General features: G+C 51.1%; 5 protein-coding genes across 5 annotated transcripts; 3 read left to right on the forward strand and 2 right to left on the reverse strand.

The window, feature by feature from the left end:
* Nucleotides 1–104: 104 nt before the first annotated feature.
* Nucleotides 105–2724, reverse strand: KY384_009058 (uncharacterized protein; the record flags this gene model as incomplete). The annotated part of the gene is made up of 4 exons (XM_044817544.1): nucleotides 105–362; nucleotides 408–1961; nucleotides 2005–2590; nucleotides 2642–2724. The coding sequence occupies 4 exons, from the start codon at nucleotides 2722–2724 to the stop codon at nucleotides 105–107; spliced, it is 2481 nt and encodes an 826-aa protein (XP_044664697.1).
* A 433-nt stretch (nucleotides 2725–3157) lies between these two features.
* Nucleotides 3158–5040, forward strand: KY384_009059 (uncharacterized protein; the record flags this gene model as incomplete). The annotated part of the gene is made up of 2 exons (XM_044817545.1): nucleotides 3158–3413; nucleotides 3464–5040. The coding sequence occupies 2 exons, from the start codon at nucleotides 3158–3160 to the stop codon at nucleotides 5038–5040; spliced, it is 1833 nt and encodes a 610-aa protein (XP_044664698.1).
* Nucleotides 5041–5345: 305 nt separating this feature from the next.
* On the reverse strand, nucleotides 5346–8050 carry KY384_009060 (uncharacterized protein; the record flags this gene model as incomplete). Its single annotated transcript, XM_044817546.1, has 2 exons — nucleotides 5346–6310; nucleotides 6364–8050. 2 exons carry the CDS (start codon nucleotides 8048–8050, stop codon nucleotides 5346–5348), a joined length of 2652 nt encoding a protein of 883 aa, XP_044664699.1.
* A 741-nt stretch (nucleotides 8051–8791) lies between these two features.
* KY384_009061 (uncharacterized protein) lies at nucleotides 8792–14866 on the forward strand (the record flags this gene model as incomplete). The annotated part of the gene is made up of 3 exons (XM_044817547.1): nucleotides 8792–8927; nucleotides 8989–12973; nucleotides 13021–14866. 3 exons carry the CDS (start codon nucleotides 8792–8794, stop codon nucleotides 14864–14866), a joined length of 5967 nt encoding a protein of 1988 aa, XP_044664700.1.
* A 944-nt stretch (nucleotides 14867–15810) lies between these two features.
* KY384_009062 (uncharacterized protein) lies at nucleotides 15811–17873 on the forward strand (the record flags this gene model as incomplete). Its single annotated transcript, XM_044817548.1, has 2 exons — nucleotides 15811–17347; nucleotides 17641–17873. The coding sequence occupies 2 exons, from the start codon at nucleotides 15811–15813 to the stop codon at nucleotides 17871–17873; spliced, it is 1770 nt and encodes a 589-aa protein (XP_044664701.1).
* Nucleotides 17874–18325: the final 452 nt, after the last annotated feature.

Here is an 18325-nt window from a genome sequence, read left to right on the forward strand (position 1 = left end):
CAAAATGTTGAAACGTTCCAATATTCAAACAGCAGTCAAGCAATAGGTTATTCAATCCGTAGAAAGCGGACACCCCCTCTCGATTCGGAACAAACTTTGATTTCCTATGATACGTCTACCTCTGACACCTCAGCTGTGAAGTCCTTCCTTATGTTCAATTCTTCTAACCCGGGTTCATTATCAATCGTTAATCCTTTCTCGTTCGCCAAATGAAGCAAACATATAAAACAGTATGAAGTCGATATATCATCCATGGCTTGTTTCGGATAGACTTGCTGGAGATCGCTCATTACGGAAGTAAATTTCAATGGAGCCGAATCCACGCTCGGAGGAGGGTCAGGAGACGCGTGCTGTGGAGGATTCTACGAGCATTAGCATCGCTTCAACGCCGGAACAACACAACTTACATCCTGAAATCCAATCCCCTTCCACATCTCCTCTTTCAATCTCCGAACGTCGACTTTCTTCGCCACTCGAGCATATTGAACATACTCTGGCCTCACTCGCCGATTTTGTGTTACTAATTGAGTTCCAAACGCTCCGCTTTGAGTATCTGCTGGATCGTGAACCTCTGGTGTGGGCCTTCCATCTTCATGGGGCGACAAAACCTCTTTAGCGTCCGCGAACTCGTCGTCATCGTCCGGTGGGCCATCAGCAAATCCCACACCATCGTCTTGGAAGAAGTTGGCATCATAATCACCCTGTGGCGCATCAGCGGTGGGTGAATCCGATTGCATAGTCTGTTGCCTGCGCGCCCAAAACGCTTCGTCCACATCACCAGATGGGGCTTCCTCTTGCCTTGTTTTCCTTGCATTTCCAATGCGTATCCTCGTTGTGGCCATTCGCGCATTTGGTTTCAAAAATAGGCGGAGCAGTTGTTTTGAATTGAAGTGCTTGTCATCCGGGAGCAAATTGCGTGTCTTTGATCTCCGCTGTGATTTGGGTAGAGAGATCGCGGCATTGGAGGAGGCTGGGGTATAAATCGTCTCTGCCGCATTCGTAGCCAAAGGTGCGTTGAAATCGATCACAAGGTGTTCCTTTTCTTTTCGCCTGGAAGTCGCAGCGGCTTGTGGCTTGTTTATGTCCTTGATCCTTCGTATTCGCCAATGCTCCGGACCGGCCCAGTTCTTGTGCAGGGCCTGATCGAAGTAGCTCAGTATACCATCTTGATCTGCTCCAATCTTTCCCCGCAGCAGCTTAGGGGCAAAATTGTCACCTTGAGGATCAAAGGCACCAGCCTCTATTCCTTCGGTCTGGCCATTTCCGTTAACATCATCGAACTCCACATTCATCAAGCGCGTTTGAGATTCTAACGCAGCATTCTTCGCCCAAGCCTCCCCTCCATCACCAAAACCTGCGTCCGCATCGACATCAAACCCTTCGAGCCCTATGTCATCATCGTCAAAACCCTCGACATGGTCACCATCGAGGAATATTCCGGTCTGATCACCAAGCCCTCCGGATTGCGAATCTTTGTGCCCCTGTTGCCAATCATCCGGTGCTTTTAAGAATGGCATCTCCCCCGAGCCTGTCGAATCACCAAGAGCGAAATTCTTCAATGATGGGCAAAGATCCTGCTCTTCCAGCAAGCTCAAATTGGGGAAGAACTTAGATCCCAAAGATGCGATATGGGTGTCTTCTATATTCGAGGGGCCCTTTAATTTCTTGTCATCCCCGGACTCAGCGGTCGCTTTCTCATTTATGTTCTCCACTGCATTTTCGTTTCCTATTTGTACTTCATTGTCCGAAGATGCATCTTCAACATCATCACTGCTGTCAAACACGATCCTACCGTTCGCATCAATTGTCAGGTGATTCAAGAGCAGGCCTTTTGCACCACCCTCGTCAAAATCGGCTGAAGCTTTTTTGAATAACGGGTCTACCGAGAACTCAAGTTCCATTTTTTTCAATTGCAAGGAAGCAAATGAAGGAGCAAGGGTCGCTTCTGATGATCGTTGTACCTTGGAAGATCAGCACTGTCATCAGAAAGCGCAAGTTTCTCACCTTTCGTTTTGTCTTCTTCTTGACACCTTCCTCATCCTCGCCGTCGTCCCCTTCCTGACCGTTATTTTCCTCCTCGCTACCGGACTTCTTGTTACCGCTGTCCGCAAGGCCACTTAGCAATTTTCCTGTTTCTGTCGCTACGCTATCCACTCTGCTCGTGTAGATCTTAACACAGCCGTCCAGCGTGCAGCTAGCTTTTTGAAAATTGACAGAATCGCCTTCCTTTAGTAACGACATGTCATGAAAATAGTCAATGAGCGCGAAGTTCCAGGAATTTGTTGCGTTGATCTTGTTGTCCGTAGCCATTTTCATCCATTCTTCAAAATTAGCAAGAATGGGTACCCTCTTCATTGGAGTCATGGCAGATGCTGCGACTATACCCAAGCCTCCATCTTCCGCGTTCTCCTTTCCTCTTGCATACTGTGATCGCGGAGTCTTGGGACTATCGCTAGTATTCCGATTGTTATGAGCAAGCTTTCTCATGGGCGATGCTGCCGCCTTTAGGGTGTTCATCTGGAGGTCATGGAGTGCCTGTCGCGATTGGAGGCGCGCTGCCTTCTCCTGGCGGTCATCGTGTATAGAAATTCTGCACGATGGGATATCAGCTCAGACAATAAGTTTTCTTACAGACACTCACTTAAGAGAAGATTGCGGTGCTTGTTTTTGCGGAGTCGTAGCTGAGAAGTGCTGTGCGCGCGGAGGATTAGCAACACGCGGCATATTGACGTCGAATGCAAGGAACGCGTAGCTCTTGGGGCTAGATATGGTGATGCGCTACATAGAGACGTTTGGTCGCAGTGTCCGTGGATGAAGTCGGTTCTTTGGGCGAAAATATCAGTAAACAAAAGAACTGCGGCGGCCGGCTAGTTCTAGAACTACAGTTAGGGTTCTTACCAAGCCAAATCTATAGGGGCAAAACGGGGGGTCGGCTGAGCTGGGAAAACCCGCTTATAAGGAACTCTCCAGGGCGCACACCCCTAAACACCCGCGCTAGAATTCTATTTGGCGTGGCCACGTTTAGACTGACCGTCCCTCGACCGCTCCTCCAAAAATACTGGAAAATTACTAGGTATCAAACCAGCGCTAAAACACGAAAATGGAAAGCAACCCACGCGACGCTCCTTCCGACTTCTAAAGTGGCAAGCACGCCAACATGGTTTCGATCTTGGGAAAAAGGGCAAGAGCTCAGGACTTGAATCACGGTGAGACGGTGCAATGCGTCCAGACTGCCACTCTTCCACCTAATGTCTTCCCAGATACTCCCTCTTCGGTCACTGCACGCGTCAAGCGGAGAGCGTGTGTGCAAGAATTCAACGACGAGAATGTCAATCCTATCGATGTGTACAATCACTCGCGCTCAGCAGTGAAATCCTCGAGAACCTTTGAGAAAATTTTGTGCGTAGAAGAAGGTATGATTTAAACCTCTACCCAGTGAAGCTCTTCTCACCATTGGACCCAGACACCGAGAATCATGCACAGTTGCCCACACCGAAGACCCCGCGACACCGTGATGCGCTCTCAAAGAGGGTACCTATTACACCTCGCCATAGGGTAGGCATCAATGGAAAGCTATCAACGCCGCGCACACCACGAACACCTCAGACACCCCGGACACCGCTCAATGCGCTCACGGTCTACCACTCTGCCAGAGAGCTTTTTACCAAAGGCGCAGATCCAGGGAGCCTCATTGGTCGAGAAAGAGAGAAGGAAGAATTGCAAAGCTTCTTGGAATCAAAGAAAACTTCTAGCAGTAATCGTAGCATCTACCTGAGCGGTCCGCCAGGTACAGGAAAGAGTGCCCTTGTTGGCGAGATATGTCAAAGTCTCCAAATCACAGATAGCATCAAAGTCGCTTACATCAACTGCATGAGCATCAAGTCGGCCAACGACATGTACAGTAAACTAGCCGACGAGTTTCTCGATGGTGATGTATTCGGACCTAATAACGTGACTGCAGAGCTGCAATCCGTCTTCTTATCGAAAGGCGGTTCATGCTCTTCTATTTCGTTATGCCTTTGCCTGGACGAAATGGATCACCTCTTGACCATGGACCTTGAGATCGTCTACACCCTTTTTGAGTGGTCGCTCCACAAGTCTTCACGACTCATCATCATTGGAATCGCCAACGCCCTCGACTTGACAGATCGCTTTCTTCCGAGGTTAAAGGCTCGAAATCTCAAACCACAACTGCTACCCTTTCTCCCTTACACTGCCTCTCAGATAGAATCGATTATCACCTCAAAACTCCGCTCACTGCTCGGAGGATCCGAGGATAAGTCAGATTTCATCCCGTTCGTTCATCCACAGGCTGTCCAGCTTTGTTCGAAGAAGGTCGCTTCTCAGAACGGCGATCTTCGCAAAGCTTTCGACATTATTCGGCGGACCATCGATCTTATAGAGAACGAGACGAGAGCAAAGCCTCAAGTTGACCGGACACCATGCTCGCCACATTCTCCTTCAAAATCACCACTGAGCGAAAACCCAAACCTCGCATCTACCTCGCCCTCGAAGACGAGAGCAAATTCTGCGTTACCTTCAACTCTCACGCCTTTGACCGCACCTCGAGCCACTATCGCTCATGTGTCTCGGGTCGCCGCAGCTACACTCGGTAATGGCACCTCTCAACGACTGCAAACCTTAAATCTCCAGCAGAAAGCTGCTCTTTGCGCCTTGATCTCTCACCAGAAGTTGTCTCGTAACAAGTATTCCTCAATCTTCTCAACGCCTACCCAATTGGCCAGTGCTGGGCCTACGCCAAGGAAATTGCACGAAACGTATTCAGGTCTTTGCAAGCGGGATAACGCTCTGCATCCGCTTACTTTAGCTGAATTCACAGATGTCATCTCAGGACTGGAGACTCTAGGCTTAGTAGGAGAGGACATCAGAAGAGCCTCCACGAAGGGATTGACCCCTCAAAAGATAACACGGCATGACGAGCGACGTCTTACGAGTTTCGTTGACGAGAAGGAGGTGCAATGTTGCTTGGAGGGCGTGCAGGGCAGCATCCTCAGGGGCCTGGTGCACGGTGACGGCTAATCCCCACATCTAGAGCTAGCGGGCAATGAACAGTTGAGCGGATTTTCATAGAAAATAGATGCTACAGTGCTCTTCGGCAGACGTACATACTGAGCGTAAGATGACGTACCAGTGGTTTCGCGGAACAATATGCCATGGCTGTACGATGCTAGAAAGAATGAGATATATGCACATTTATATTTGCTCAATCTATCACATGTGAAAGAAATTGCTACATCGAAAAAGGGTCCACGCTCATTACTGTACTCTCGAGGACGCTCGAACTGTTTTCTTAGGAAAGAGAATCAATGTTATGTTAAATCAATTCAATCGTCCATAGGTTTATCCGTCAATTGCACGCCCCTATAATCGCCAGACTCGCTCACAAGACTGTCTCTGGGGTTTGTGCCTCCACTCATTCGATTTGAGCCTAGACTCCCATGTCCGCCTGTTTTCCGTGGCGGGAATCTGGAGCTTCGGGCTTGTGGGTCCGATTTCTCAGCAAGGGCGCCATTAGGTTCATCTGGTCGGGCATAAAGCGCGCTATCTTTGTTTGCACTGTGTGAGGTGGTCGGTGGGGTGTTGCTGGCGACTGGAGGACTATCGTATTCGGGTATCGTTGAACTGGTTTTCGTAGTCAAGGGCGATCCATTCTCCGGCGGGACTTCTAGGCTTGCTCGCACGTGACCCCTTCCTTTATCCATACCTGGCGGGCTTGTGTGAATGGGAAATCTCGTCCCGGGCGGATCAACGGAGCGATCTCGTCGATGGCTCCCACGAGCTCCGTTGGCGTGCGGTACTGGGCTGCTGTTACGGGACTTGGAAGCTATAGCTCTATTTCGTTCTTCCATGTTGGCGCGTCGGCTACTCTCGTCTGTGCTGATCGCTCTTATGCGAGACGCTTTCGAAGCATTACCGCCGCTGGGAGTGTGAGAGAGAGCGGAGGCACGCTTAAGTTCACCGAAGATGGCTTCTTTGTGGTCAAACAGGTCGCGAATCAGTCGGTAAGCATGTTTTTCATGCATGGTGAGAGAGGTTTCAGTGCGTGGTCGGAGGATACATTGTGCAAGATCTGTTGCAAGGGCGGAGACAAAGTCCTCGCCTGCAGATGTAAGTTCTATCAGGCGGGTGAAATGCGTTGTGATGGCATCTAGGGTGGCAATGTTGGCAAGGCGCAACTGTCCGAGGGTATTCTGAAGAACGGATACACGAGTTTCGGGAGAGTTGGATGAGTCTGGCGAGGAGTAGATGGTTTTGATGATCTCATAGACCTGCGATGAGACAAGTGAATCTATGCACACGGTTAGCGACACTTGACAACTCGAGGATGGCAAATTGAGCTACCCGGCAATTCCAAAAGATACAGCTTCAGAACACTCGCAACTATTGGCACCTCGTAACGTTCCAGAACATCTCGTTGTATTGATGACCGTGTGTTTATGACGCTCCGGAGATGGTGCGTTGCTGCTAGCGGAACATTGACCAGCCAGATGCCACGCCGAGCTTCATCGCCCTCGAGATCAGGATAATGTTGATCTAAGAAGGTGAGAATAGTAGTGATGATTGTTGGCACACGTTTGCGATCCGCCCGGGCCCGTGCCTCAAGGTCGACACCAAAGGTCTGTTCGTCCACATGATTATAGTAATTATCGTAGACTTGGACTTTAGGTACAAATGCTCCTGTACGATAGTTCTCTAGCAGGTACCTCAAATCCCCTTCTGGCTGAATTGTTTCCTGATAGAGCATCATGTTATCGACGGTGCTTTGTAGACTGGGTATAGAATTACTGATGGCGCCTGAGAAGTCGAGGATTACGGCTTTTATCGCCCTCAGCCGGTCCAGCTCACATCGCTCCATGAATTTGAAGTGGTCGATCATCTTTTCTTCGAGTTGACATCGCAAATCGTCTAAACGACGTACGCTAGCTTTATATTTCTCGTCTGTTTCCTTTGACTCTCTACGTAGTCTATCTCCTGGTGTTTCATTCGGGTATTGGTTGTTAAGAGGATTCCACTGAGAATTGAGGGTGGTGGTCAGGATCTCGCCCACTGATCCGACGATCGGAGAATCTGCGCTTCCAGCGACGGAACCTACAGAAGACACTCTGTCGAGGGGCTTCTTCCTCTCCGGTATGCCCGTCATCTTGAAGACCTTGGGACGCCACTGATACTTCATCCGCGAGCTATTTGCGAAAGTGCTGCCCACATTGCCGACGAGCCTCAAGAAGCCATGCGTGATGAGATCTTGCCCTATACGCTCCGCATAGCTGATACTGGCGGCGTTCATGTGCTTCTGTATATAGTCTGCAATATCTGCGCCTGTCGATACGTTGTGGTAAATGCCCAGTATTGGAACCTTTGTCTCCCCGAGGCTGATGGTATTCAACATATGAGTCAGGATCTTCTTGATTTGCTGTGGATCAAAGGTCTCATCTCCAATCTCCAAAGGCTCCTCTGCTTCTTCGTCCTGAGCTTCAGAAAGCTTTATGGTGGGCGTCTGAGCTGTCTTAGGACTGGAGGATTCTTTCTCTGGATCTTGGAAACCAAGTTTGTTCTCCTCTTCCAGATCTTCGAGCTGACGGCATTTGTTGAAGTAAGCACTCCTCAGTTTCCGAGCATGATCCGCTTGTTTGTCGTGGGCTTTCAGTCTTGCTTGCAGGTCATCTTGAGAGCCTTGGACGCGGCCTTCGTGAGCTTCACACCACCTGCTGAAAGGGACGACGACGAGTTCGCTGATGTTTGAGGCAATGTTCTTGTGACTTTTGGCCGCGGCCTCCATCTCCCCCCGCACCCCTTCGTAGGCCTTCCTCACACTTGCGCCGTCATCTTTGGCAAAGCCTCCCGTCATCCGGTCCGTGGCTGGTACAGTATCTGCCAGCCTGCGGGCATACGTTTCCTCCGCCTCTGCTCGCATTCTGGCGATTGTCAAGACCTGCTGGTTTTCTATCACTCCCTGTTGCAGCTTTCCAAACAGAACTCCCATCCCCCCGGCATAGTCACCCGACCAGAAACAGTCCGCGAAGCCCACCATGATTGCAGGTTCTATCTTTCGCCGTCAACGGAAATCTGTGCGGGGGGTATATCGTGTCTGATCAGTGGAGGCGGCCTGCTGCCCACCGGCGTAGGCATTGGCTAGCTGCTGAGGCGGGATGATGCGAATGGACCGTTCTCAATTGGATGAGGGAGAGGATCGATAGTCGCAGCCACTTTCTTGGAGGGAAGGCGTCTGGAAGTGTCTAAAAGAGCTCCAGTAGGTTCAGTGATGGCCTTTTCTTCTTCCTTTTTATCTAGATTTCTTCACTTCAATGCCGCGAGCGCTAGGGACAAGGGATTACGGGGGCTCCGGGGGCGCCAAAAGGGGGGTGCGCATGGGGCTCCTTGGGCTCCTTAGGCTCCTTGGGCTCCCATGTATTAGGGCTGGACTAAAAGCTTTAGGGCTCTTGGTGTCTACGGTCATTGGCCACAGCGGTTGTGCATGTAACCTTCCTGGACTCTGATCAATCATCCACGTCTAGTCGTCAACCATAATGATCATCTAGTGAGCTAGTCTCTGTTGCAACGGCTCAACCTCAACCTCGTATCTCGTTGATCTCCTTTTGCTTCAGGCTTCACAAATCGCAAGTCATCTTCAGCCTCGGATCGCAATGCGAAGGTGAGGGAAAAGCTAAGGCGCGGCGCAATATGTGGAAGGATCTCCTTGTCTCGCTTCTCGGCTTCGGTTTCAGCCAGGCTCTGGCGGTTGGTGGGGGCTTTACTTCTCTTGCGACGCGCCATGACGGACGGACACTTCAGAGCTCAAGCCTCGCCGTCGCCGCAGACAGGCCCGCCAGTGCTTCCTCCGCTGTCCAAGTTCTACTGTGGCCCTGCGACCGGATGGAGCTCAGCCGGCGCTTCTCCGAGCCATAACGGTCAGTAGAGACATCTCAATACGACCTTTGTCTACCTACCAAATGCTAATTTGCACTCCAGGTTCCACTTGGAGCTTGGTCAACCCTCCTACGGACCAGGCCTTGTCTGGTCCTGCTCGAGCGTCTCCCAGTCTCACTTCATCTCAATGGCCAAATCAAGAATCACAAGGATGGCACAGCGGGCCCCCAACTTCCACAATCCCCCCGAAAAACTTCCCCGACAGCTACGCCATGATGCAAGGCAATCGCAATTCTCCGCTGAATCCTGGATGGGATAGTCGTCCAACGTCGTCTTCCATGGACACATCTACCTGGGGCGTGAACTACAACAGACCCCACGGTGACGCTGCCAACCCCATAGCAAGACCCCCGCTACCAGTAAGTCGCTTCTCAAAATGGTCTCCACACCCGCCCCTGAAGACTGCTGATCAGATTCAGCCACGGCCGGAGCATACGACAGAAACCGAACAAGCAGACCGTGATCGGAAGCGCTACTCTCCACATTCGAAGTACAGCTCTCAGCATCCCTCTGCTCGTGGATCAGCAACAACAATCGACGTGCCACTATTTCTTCAACCCCAACCTTTCGATCCGGAAACAGCCCCTCCGTTACCACAAAGACCTTCGTCGCCCATCCAAGATCGCCGTGCTTCGCCTCGCTTATCCTCAAACTCACAGCAACTGCCTCCACCCCCTCCCAAGATACCCCTAGCTTCCAATGAGGCAGAGCCCCAACATGATCAGCAGTCGCACTCGAGCAGTCCACAGGTCTCTAGCCTGAGGCACTCGAAGCAGGATTCTCAAAATTTGCAGCAACCACCGGTCACAACACCTATGCATCACCTTCGTTCCGATCATCAGAGAACCTTCAACCTCGGACACAGCAAAGGACATTCTCAGAGTTCCATGAGCTCAACGAGCTCTCGAAAACGACCTCACTTTGACCCGCAGAACTCCCACGACGCTGAGGGTAATCCGGCAGGTTGGCAATCTCAAAGTCAGCGACTTACACAACCAAATCAGTCAGCCAGTAGCATAAATACTCGAAACACTCCGCTTACTGCAACCCACCAAGACCTCTCTTACCCAAACGAGCAATCTCACCAGACGGTCACGGCAAGGTTGCAAAACAGTTACGAGGAAGAGAATCGGTATCAGATGGCCCAGCGATTACACAAACAATCGATATCGCCGGTACAGGAGGGAGATCGCTGGGCAGCTAGTCCCTACCCAAATCGTTGGGCTTCGCCCGCAGCTCATGCTCCTTCGCCTGAGCCACAACATGCAACACTTCCGCAGCAAGATGGTCGGTCCACAAGCGCAACCGAAGCATCCTCCAATATGCCCAACACCTCCACTCCCGAGTCGCATCAAACATCGAACACGTCTTTGAAAGATGACGACGCACGCGAGCCCGGTGGTGGTGAAGGAGATAGTAATGACTCGTTCTACTGGCACTCTGGTCGCTCCTCATCTGAGAGCGATAATGAGCGGAGCTCTGAGACTGCTCTTGCTACACAACATAGTCGAGTCCAAAGTTCAACAGCCAGCCAAGCGACAACCCAAACAGTAAGAATAGTCGATGCGAGGGATAGCTATCGTCCCAAGCCCGAAGGGTCGTCCACGGGCGGCGCTCTATCAAGATTTTCGCCGCAGATGAAGCCCGAGATCTCGCAGTCGAAGCCTAATTACGAGGTCAGAGGTCTACCGGCTCGGTCAAGCAGTCTCTCACCAAATCCTCAGGTAGAGTATAGCTCATCCGCCTTAGGATATGGTGGTCCTTCTGATTGGGAATATTTCGGCGACTATGAGGCTGAGGAAGTGGACGACGAGGAGCTGTATGCACATAAACCACGCGCAGAGCTACCAGCAAGCATCCCCATAACGGAGGAAGAAACGTTTACTATTCCAGACCAAGCTTCTGGATCCCAAGTGAACAAGCCGGGACTTTTCACACCGCCGAGTACAGGATTTGCAATCCAGGAAGAGATTCATACTAAAACCACGCCCTTTGCCTCGCCTGAAAACCAGACCGTTGAGGAAGACCCTGTTTACGAGTCGAAGTGGTCACCATCCACGACACCGACTACCCCTCACGCAAATTCAAGCCGACCACTCACTGTAACTTCAGAGCCGCTTCCTTCCGAAGACCAGAGACCAGATCTGGAGGAGGTAATTCGAGCTTGGTCAGACGATCCACATGTTGGAAGAAATCTTGACACGGAGTCAATGAAGCAAGCTGGGGTGAGACAATTTGAAAATGAATACATCCCGGGAGAGGCATCTTTGGCTTCAACTCCTGGAGAGAGCGTGCTGGGCGTCTACGCAATACCAAATGATGCGCCTCCGATACCGAAGTTACCCGAGTCTATCGATTTTGAAAGACACAGTCTAGCACCAAAATCACCGATTAGAACTCCGCAGGAAGGGACGCAAGCGGACAGCGCAGACGTATTGCAAACACGCCTGAGCGTTGCTGAAGGTGCTTCCAATACTCATGGGCATGACACAGTGAGCGCAGATGCCACCCTAGCAGACGGCCAGATTGTCCAAGGTGCCACACCACCTGTCGCTGAGACATCAAAGGAAGACACCAAGCTTTCACGAACGCCTGCCAATACTGAGGACGATAATGAGGCAGCCGGTCAATCAGCAACGTTGTTCGAAGTTCCTAGCCATCATGAGACCTTAGTAGCGGGCGTTTTTGCAAATGGATGTAGTGATGCTGCAGACAGCATTAAGGGTCCGATCTCTACGCCAACAACTTATGCAGAGACTACATCACTAGATGGCAGCAACACCGAGATTTTTCACAAACCGACTGTGTCTAACGATCCAGCGTTTGCTACACCTCAAACGCATACAGAGGACTCGAGGAGCAAACCAGCTGGTTTGCATGAGCCTCAAAAGGTTGCATCGGCGCCCGAAACGGTGCGCAAACCACAAATCTCGGTGGATATTCCGGGCGCGGCTCTAGGAAGGACGGGCTCGCCGATATCAGAATTTGCTCGCAAAAGACAGATGTTTGAGTCTCCTGGAGAGAGCAAATTCTCCCCTTTATCCCTCCCACGCAAACCTGTTCAAGATGCAAAGCCATCGCCGATTCATTCTTCAAACTCAGAGGAATTCAAAGCTTGCGACATCAAGACTTCTGACCGTTCTGTGGACAATCTCAGCAAAGGCCCATCTGCAGCAGCTACTTCTACAAACTCCTTGAAAACTTCACCTACAGTGTCGCAAAAGCCAAGCCGTGACTATATACTCGACAAGTCACCAGAAACACTTCGGCTCATTGCTCGAAGTACCAGTAGTCATTCCAAACGATCATCAAAGCGCACGTCTCAAGAAGACGTACTATCTCAAGCTCAACCAGCCACAGCTGATACTACAGCCGCACCAGGGCAAGAAGCACCAAAGTCGCTCGACCGAACGTCTTCTGGCCCCGAAAATCATAACACAGCACCAGTAAACTCAATCGAGACCTTTCCAGATCCTGCTTCTGAGCTCCAGATAAGGATGCCCGCTCCGAGTCCAACGCCATCACCTCAGTTTTCTTCGGCGACTAATTTGGAGAATCTAGCAGGCAATGTATCCAAAATTTCTGTGCTTGGAGCATCTACGACTACACTCCCGCGGCCCTTGAGCGGGGCTATGATCTCCACAGAAAGCAAATCTTGTCAAGCCGATATTGCTAATGATCCTTACGCTGATCTTGATCCCTGGGGTCGAGCATCGCTCAATCGCTTCGCCGCAATGCTCCGAGAAGAAGGCCGTGCAGAGTCCAATAAAGATAAGTTGAACATCTTCAACGTTTTTGCCAGTCGGGAATCCCGCTTACGGGTAGTTCTCTATGGCTCTGACGAGGAACTTATATTGGCGACGAAGGCGCCCGCAAAACAGACTGATGAGCCCCGAAAAGTGCCGTCCTCTAAGTTGCAACATCTAGCCAAAGCAAGCGCTCCTAGAAAGGTCGTGCAGAGGTCTAATACTACAAAGACACAGGGGGCGGCCAAGGAACTTCCCCCCTACCTCCGAACCGTGATAGCGTCGTTGGCCCTCTAGTCAGCAAGTTGTCGCCCTTAAAGATCGACAGTCGAGAAGACAAAGAGCAGTCCCAGGCGGACACCGAGAAATCTGAAAGTCCCCAATACAGTCCCGGAGGTCGGCCAATTGTGCAGCGTCTCTCTCGAAACTCTAAGGACATATCACAGTCTCAAGGCCAGAGTTCGACGGAATTCCACCCGCCCGAAGTAACCAAATCTGAGGATTTGGGCAACACAAATCTCGGTACAGAAGTCGCTGTGTCAACGAATACGCAAGCTCACGAAGAGAAACAAAATCCAGCTTACACCAAGCCAAAATTTAATGAAGATGGCGTAGAGGTCAAGAATTACCTGACGAATCGCCGTTCAATCTACAGGCCATTTGCAACACAAACCCTGGAGTCCATGGTTCATACCATAAACTTTGGCGCTGAGCCAGAGTTGTCGATCGAGGAGCCTCCTTTACCGAATGGGGGTGCCCTACCTGATATTAAGGACACAAGTGAGAGTGCTTGTGACAATGAAAAGCCCTCTACCGTCGCTCCTTCGGTCGATTTGCGTCACTTTGTTGAGGCGGATTTCGACCCTCTAGTGATGGCTCTGCCTGCGTCAGAGGTAGTGAATGAGGATTCTGTGCGGCTTGCCGAGTTCAAAAAGGTTTTAGAGGGTGTACCGGATGACTTCAGCTTCATCCATGCGAGCGTTCTCGCGTGGGATGCAACAGTTAAGAAACAGCGCGAGGAGAATGAGAGGCAACGTCACGCAAGGCAAATTGAATCAGAACAACGTATTGACGCTTTGTTCGACGACCATGAGATCGGATATGGAGATATTGCTGAACTTGAGGGGGAGTTCAAGCAGTCTGAAGCCGCCAAGAAAGCGGAAGAAGATCGTTTTGAGTATGAGCTATTCATTGAAAATGTTTTCAATGTTGTATGGACCCGTCTTCATTTTGAGGTGGATCAATTGAGGCCTCATTATGATCAATTCAGCAAACTCATGGATGAAACACTGGCAGGCAAAGACATCTTCGGGATACCGGAAGCCGGCTTGAGCCTTGCTCCTACGATGACAGCCTTCCTGGGTCTACATCAGAAGCTTGAGATACGACATCAAAAAGCTTTCGAGGCAGTTTTAGAACGGGATCGCCGTCTAAAGAAAACTGAGATCTCGCCTTGGTACAGCCTAAGCAATCTAGCAAAAGTGAAGCAGCTCGAAAAGCAATTTGAGGACGCAGAAAAGAAAGCCATCATAGGATACTGTCAAGAGCGTAATGAACGCGCTAACCAGCTCATGGACGTCCTTGATCAGAACACGTTACGTGGCGTGGGTGCTAATCAGGATTACATGGAAGCTGTGATGAAAGCAGTGCGCCGCATCGCGTCTGGGCGAGCCTATGCATCTGTACCAGGCTTAGAAGCTCCAACTCGGGGCATCGAGTTGGTGGAAAAGGCCAAGACCATCACTGCTCTCGTCGCTGCATCATCCGAGCAAATTGTTCAGACCTTCCACGTTGCGGATATGCTACTCAACAGCGCTGACTATGAGGTGTCCGTCGCTAAAGCAAAGGTTGCTCGTGCAGACTTGGCCACATTGACAAAGCTTAAGGAGGAGAGGACAAAGGAGGACCTGAAATTGATGAGGGATCTTGAACATCGGCTTGCGTTGATTCGAGAGGACTCGAGGAGAACCAATGATGAGATCATCAAATTAATGCTTTTCTTAGGTATACAGAACAGCAAAGCTCTCAGCGCGCATCCGATTGCACCAGCGCTAAGAATGCAACAGCAGCAGCAAGCAACAGCGGGCGCCAAAGACCCGGGGCATGAAGCGCAAACCTTCAAGAGCTTAGACGAGCCAGCAGACAAGACAATGGCACGAGACGGCATGAAATGAACAAGCAGCAGTAAAAGTAATGACTTCGCTTCGCTGGGAGTATATGTCGGAGACAGACAGACCTCGGCGCGGATCGCATGATACCCATTTGGCATAAACGGCACGCTTCTATATTGGAATAGTAGGTCTTTGCACCTGTGCCCGATGACGAATTTCTTTTCGCATGCATGATGCCCAGGTTCGCAAAGGAGTTGGAACCTTCATGACGGGTAGATTTGGGTAAGTTCTGTAGATGACATCTTAATCATAATGCGTATATAATGTGATAGAACATAGCTAGGTCTAAATCCAGCGAGCCGCCGACACGTCGATCATCTTCCCTCCAAGTGTCACGTAGGCTGAGCCAGATGTTTCCACGGATATCTTGTGTGAGTCTCAATACCCATGATGCCATTCCGATCGGGACCGCCTCCCAACTGGCCCCGCCTCAACATTCAAGGAAAACGGGAAGCATGACGTAGCAGGGAGCTTCGTATCGATCTAGATGTACGGAAGATTACAAGCCTGAAAATGAACGCATTAAGGCACTTGATGTGCCCCGGATCGCATCTCTTCCGGGCCAGGTATTACGGTTCATGGAAGACACTAATACTAGTGGATACTAGTGGAAACCAGATGTGCTCTCTCAGCCACTGAGTGCTTGACTGCGCCTCGACCTTTCACCATCTCAAAGATAATCGCAAACATTATACAGACCTCACAAGCAGTCACCTGAGGTGTAGGGTCGCGCCTCTACGTTGTCACCACCCAAGGACAAGGTCATATTCTGCACCACTGTCGTTCCAGGCTGTATCCTTATCCGTGTCCGAAGCTCAACGACAGAAGGCTGTTGGACCGACAACGAGATTTGTCCTCGGTGGCCTCAGAGAACATTACATGCCTGTAATTCATACCCTTGGTCTCACATATCCTCACTAGCATCTCTGCACACCAAATGGTCTCGAATGGCCGAGGTTGAAGCCACCAGTCCAGCCGCCCACTCTTCTTCGGATCGGTCCTCGAACGACGCTGGCACAGGACCCATACTCAACGGGACCATTCACAAGGACACGGTGAATGTGACAAGACCTCTGAGCCCTCGTAAGCGAAGGCGCTCATCGAAACCAACGACAACTCGTGAAACACGCGCATTGCCTGCCGCCGTGACAACCAAAGCTACTCAGCCTTTGTTAGCGTCCCCGGTTCCCTTTACAGGGACCAGCGCTATCGCAGACGAGCGACGCAAGCGTACAGAGGGTCTCGGTATCTCAGAGCAAGAAATCAGTCCTAATCAGGCCCAGAAAACACTCCAGAGTTTGACTGCAGTCGGCTCTCAGCTGAGCAGACCCACCGACGCACCCACAACCTCTGCTTCTCCTGACAGGCCAACCGCAGACGTGGTGCCATCCATGACTACAGCCTCTAGAGTCGAGAATCATGGAGGCCAGAATACAAGTCCTCAAAGTGATTCGAGTAATGTGACTTTGAAGAGGATGCCGACGGCGATGAGCGTCAGCAATGGCGATGCCGTAGCAAGTCCTGGTCAGCTGGATGACGCTTCTGGAGAAGACGAGGAGAGCCCTCGCTCAAGTAACAGAGAGCATGATAGGGAGAGCAGCTCAAATCAGGATGACGGCCGTTCAAATAAAGCTTTCACATTTCCCGGCCCCATGGGTGGCCACCCTCATCGTACGTCAAGTCTACCTCAGTCTGGTTACGGAAGGGAGAATACATCTCCTTCTGCCAAAAGGCACAAATGTCCTTACTGCAATACCGACTTCACCAGACATCACAATTTAAAGTCTCATCTTCTTACCCACAGTCAAGAAAAGCCTTTCAGCTGCGATAAATGCGAGTCCCGATTCCGGCGCTTGCATGACCTCAAACGACATGCGAAGCTTCATACCGGAGAGCGACCTCATGTCTGCCCTAAGTGCGATCGGAGTTTTGCTCGCGGAGATGCGCTAGCGAGGCACAACAAGGGCCAAGGAGGTTGTGCGGGAAGGCGAGAGAGCATGGGCAGTTTTGGGGGGGATGATCGGCAAGATGAGAGCATGAGAAGTGCGGATGGTGATGGTATGCCAGGTATGCTGTACACAAGCGAACCTTCCCATGAACCAGAACACATGGATGAAGACACCGATACACCGGCGGGAAGAAGTTTGCCGAGTATCAGGAAACATGAAGCTCCTACGGAGCCTCCGCCGCAGCTCTCCGAGCATCAGAATCTCTTCCACGCACGCCAACCTAGTACCTATCCTCCCGTAGCTGCCCGCCCTTCTGCGGCTGCCAATCAGCTCTATCCACCACCTCAAGTGACGAGCCCCCGTATCGGCTCCGGTTCGTCAACGGCGCAATCATCCTTAAACCAGTATCCTCCCCCACCTTCAACATCGTCCATGTATCAGTCGTCAACGTCCAGCGTCTTTGCTCCGGGGGGGATGACAGAAAGTCCGAAGCCGCTTTCTCCCGGAGGCGCAAATGCTCACCAGCTCGGTCATGGTGATTCAGGCCTCTATCGCAACAGATCGCCTAGTGTGACCCAGCAACTTCAGCAAAACCAATATCGACGGGCCACCGGCAACAATAAATCGCCACCTATGAGCCTGCCCCCTCCCCTCCCAGGCAGCAACTTGTCGAACGCTCCCCACCTTCCTCCATTGCACGGTCTTGGCCCACCAGATGCAAGGTTTACACTTCACAGCCAAGTAAACGGACCTGGACAAATCCATGCTAGTCATACAAGTAGCCTCCCTGGCCCCCGCCAGGCGCTACTTCTCCAAAATACCCACCAGGCAGCGTACATTCTGCAAACAATAGCGCATCAAGCCATGGCACCGGACAGCATGGCAGTATCGATCGCAACAACCCATTCGGGGGCCAACAAGATCGATTATGGGCGGTTGTTGACTCTTTAGCAAGCAAAGTCAATCGATTGGAGGAGGAGGTTGCGATGCTTAAGGGAAAAAGCAACACACAGCCTACGCAACGGGGCGGGCACACAAGCCACACAGGGTCAGCAGTCTGATCGTGCGGTCTTGAACTGATTCGATAAGAAGCACCTGACGAGAGGCTTGATGCCTGCTATGTCAGATCACAGGAACTAAAGTTGCCCGCAAGCATGGATGTTTCTGCATCTTGCAAGGGCACGAACAAGAGTATTGAGACAAGGGGTACTGCGATGAATAGTGGATGAAGAGGCACGGGGTTATCTATGCTCTATACTAAAAGATGCCGTTTGGACTGGCGTTGCTCGAAAAGGTTGCCAACAAACACCTAATGACTGGAATGTGTACTTTCATTATCTCGCATTCAGCAGCAGAGGTCTTGAAGACGTAAATGTCTTAGCATGTACGATAAGTTTGCAGACTTATACAATCTTTACCATCTCGACCGTTAGCGACCTCATCTTCCTCGTGTGAAAAGGGGCTCCGGTTAAACTATACTCCGTAAATCCGTATGCGGTGGGCGTCCGAGGGA

The sequence above is a fragment of the Bacidia gigantensis genome, assembly GCF_019456465.1.
Source record: "Bacidia gigantensis strain McMullin 20006 chromosome Unknown scaffold_268, whole genome shotgun sequence".
Classification (NCBI taxonomy): domain Eukaryota; kingdom Fungi; phylum Ascomycota; class Lecanoromycetes; order Lecanorales; family Ramalinaceae; genus Bacidia; species Bacidia gigantensis.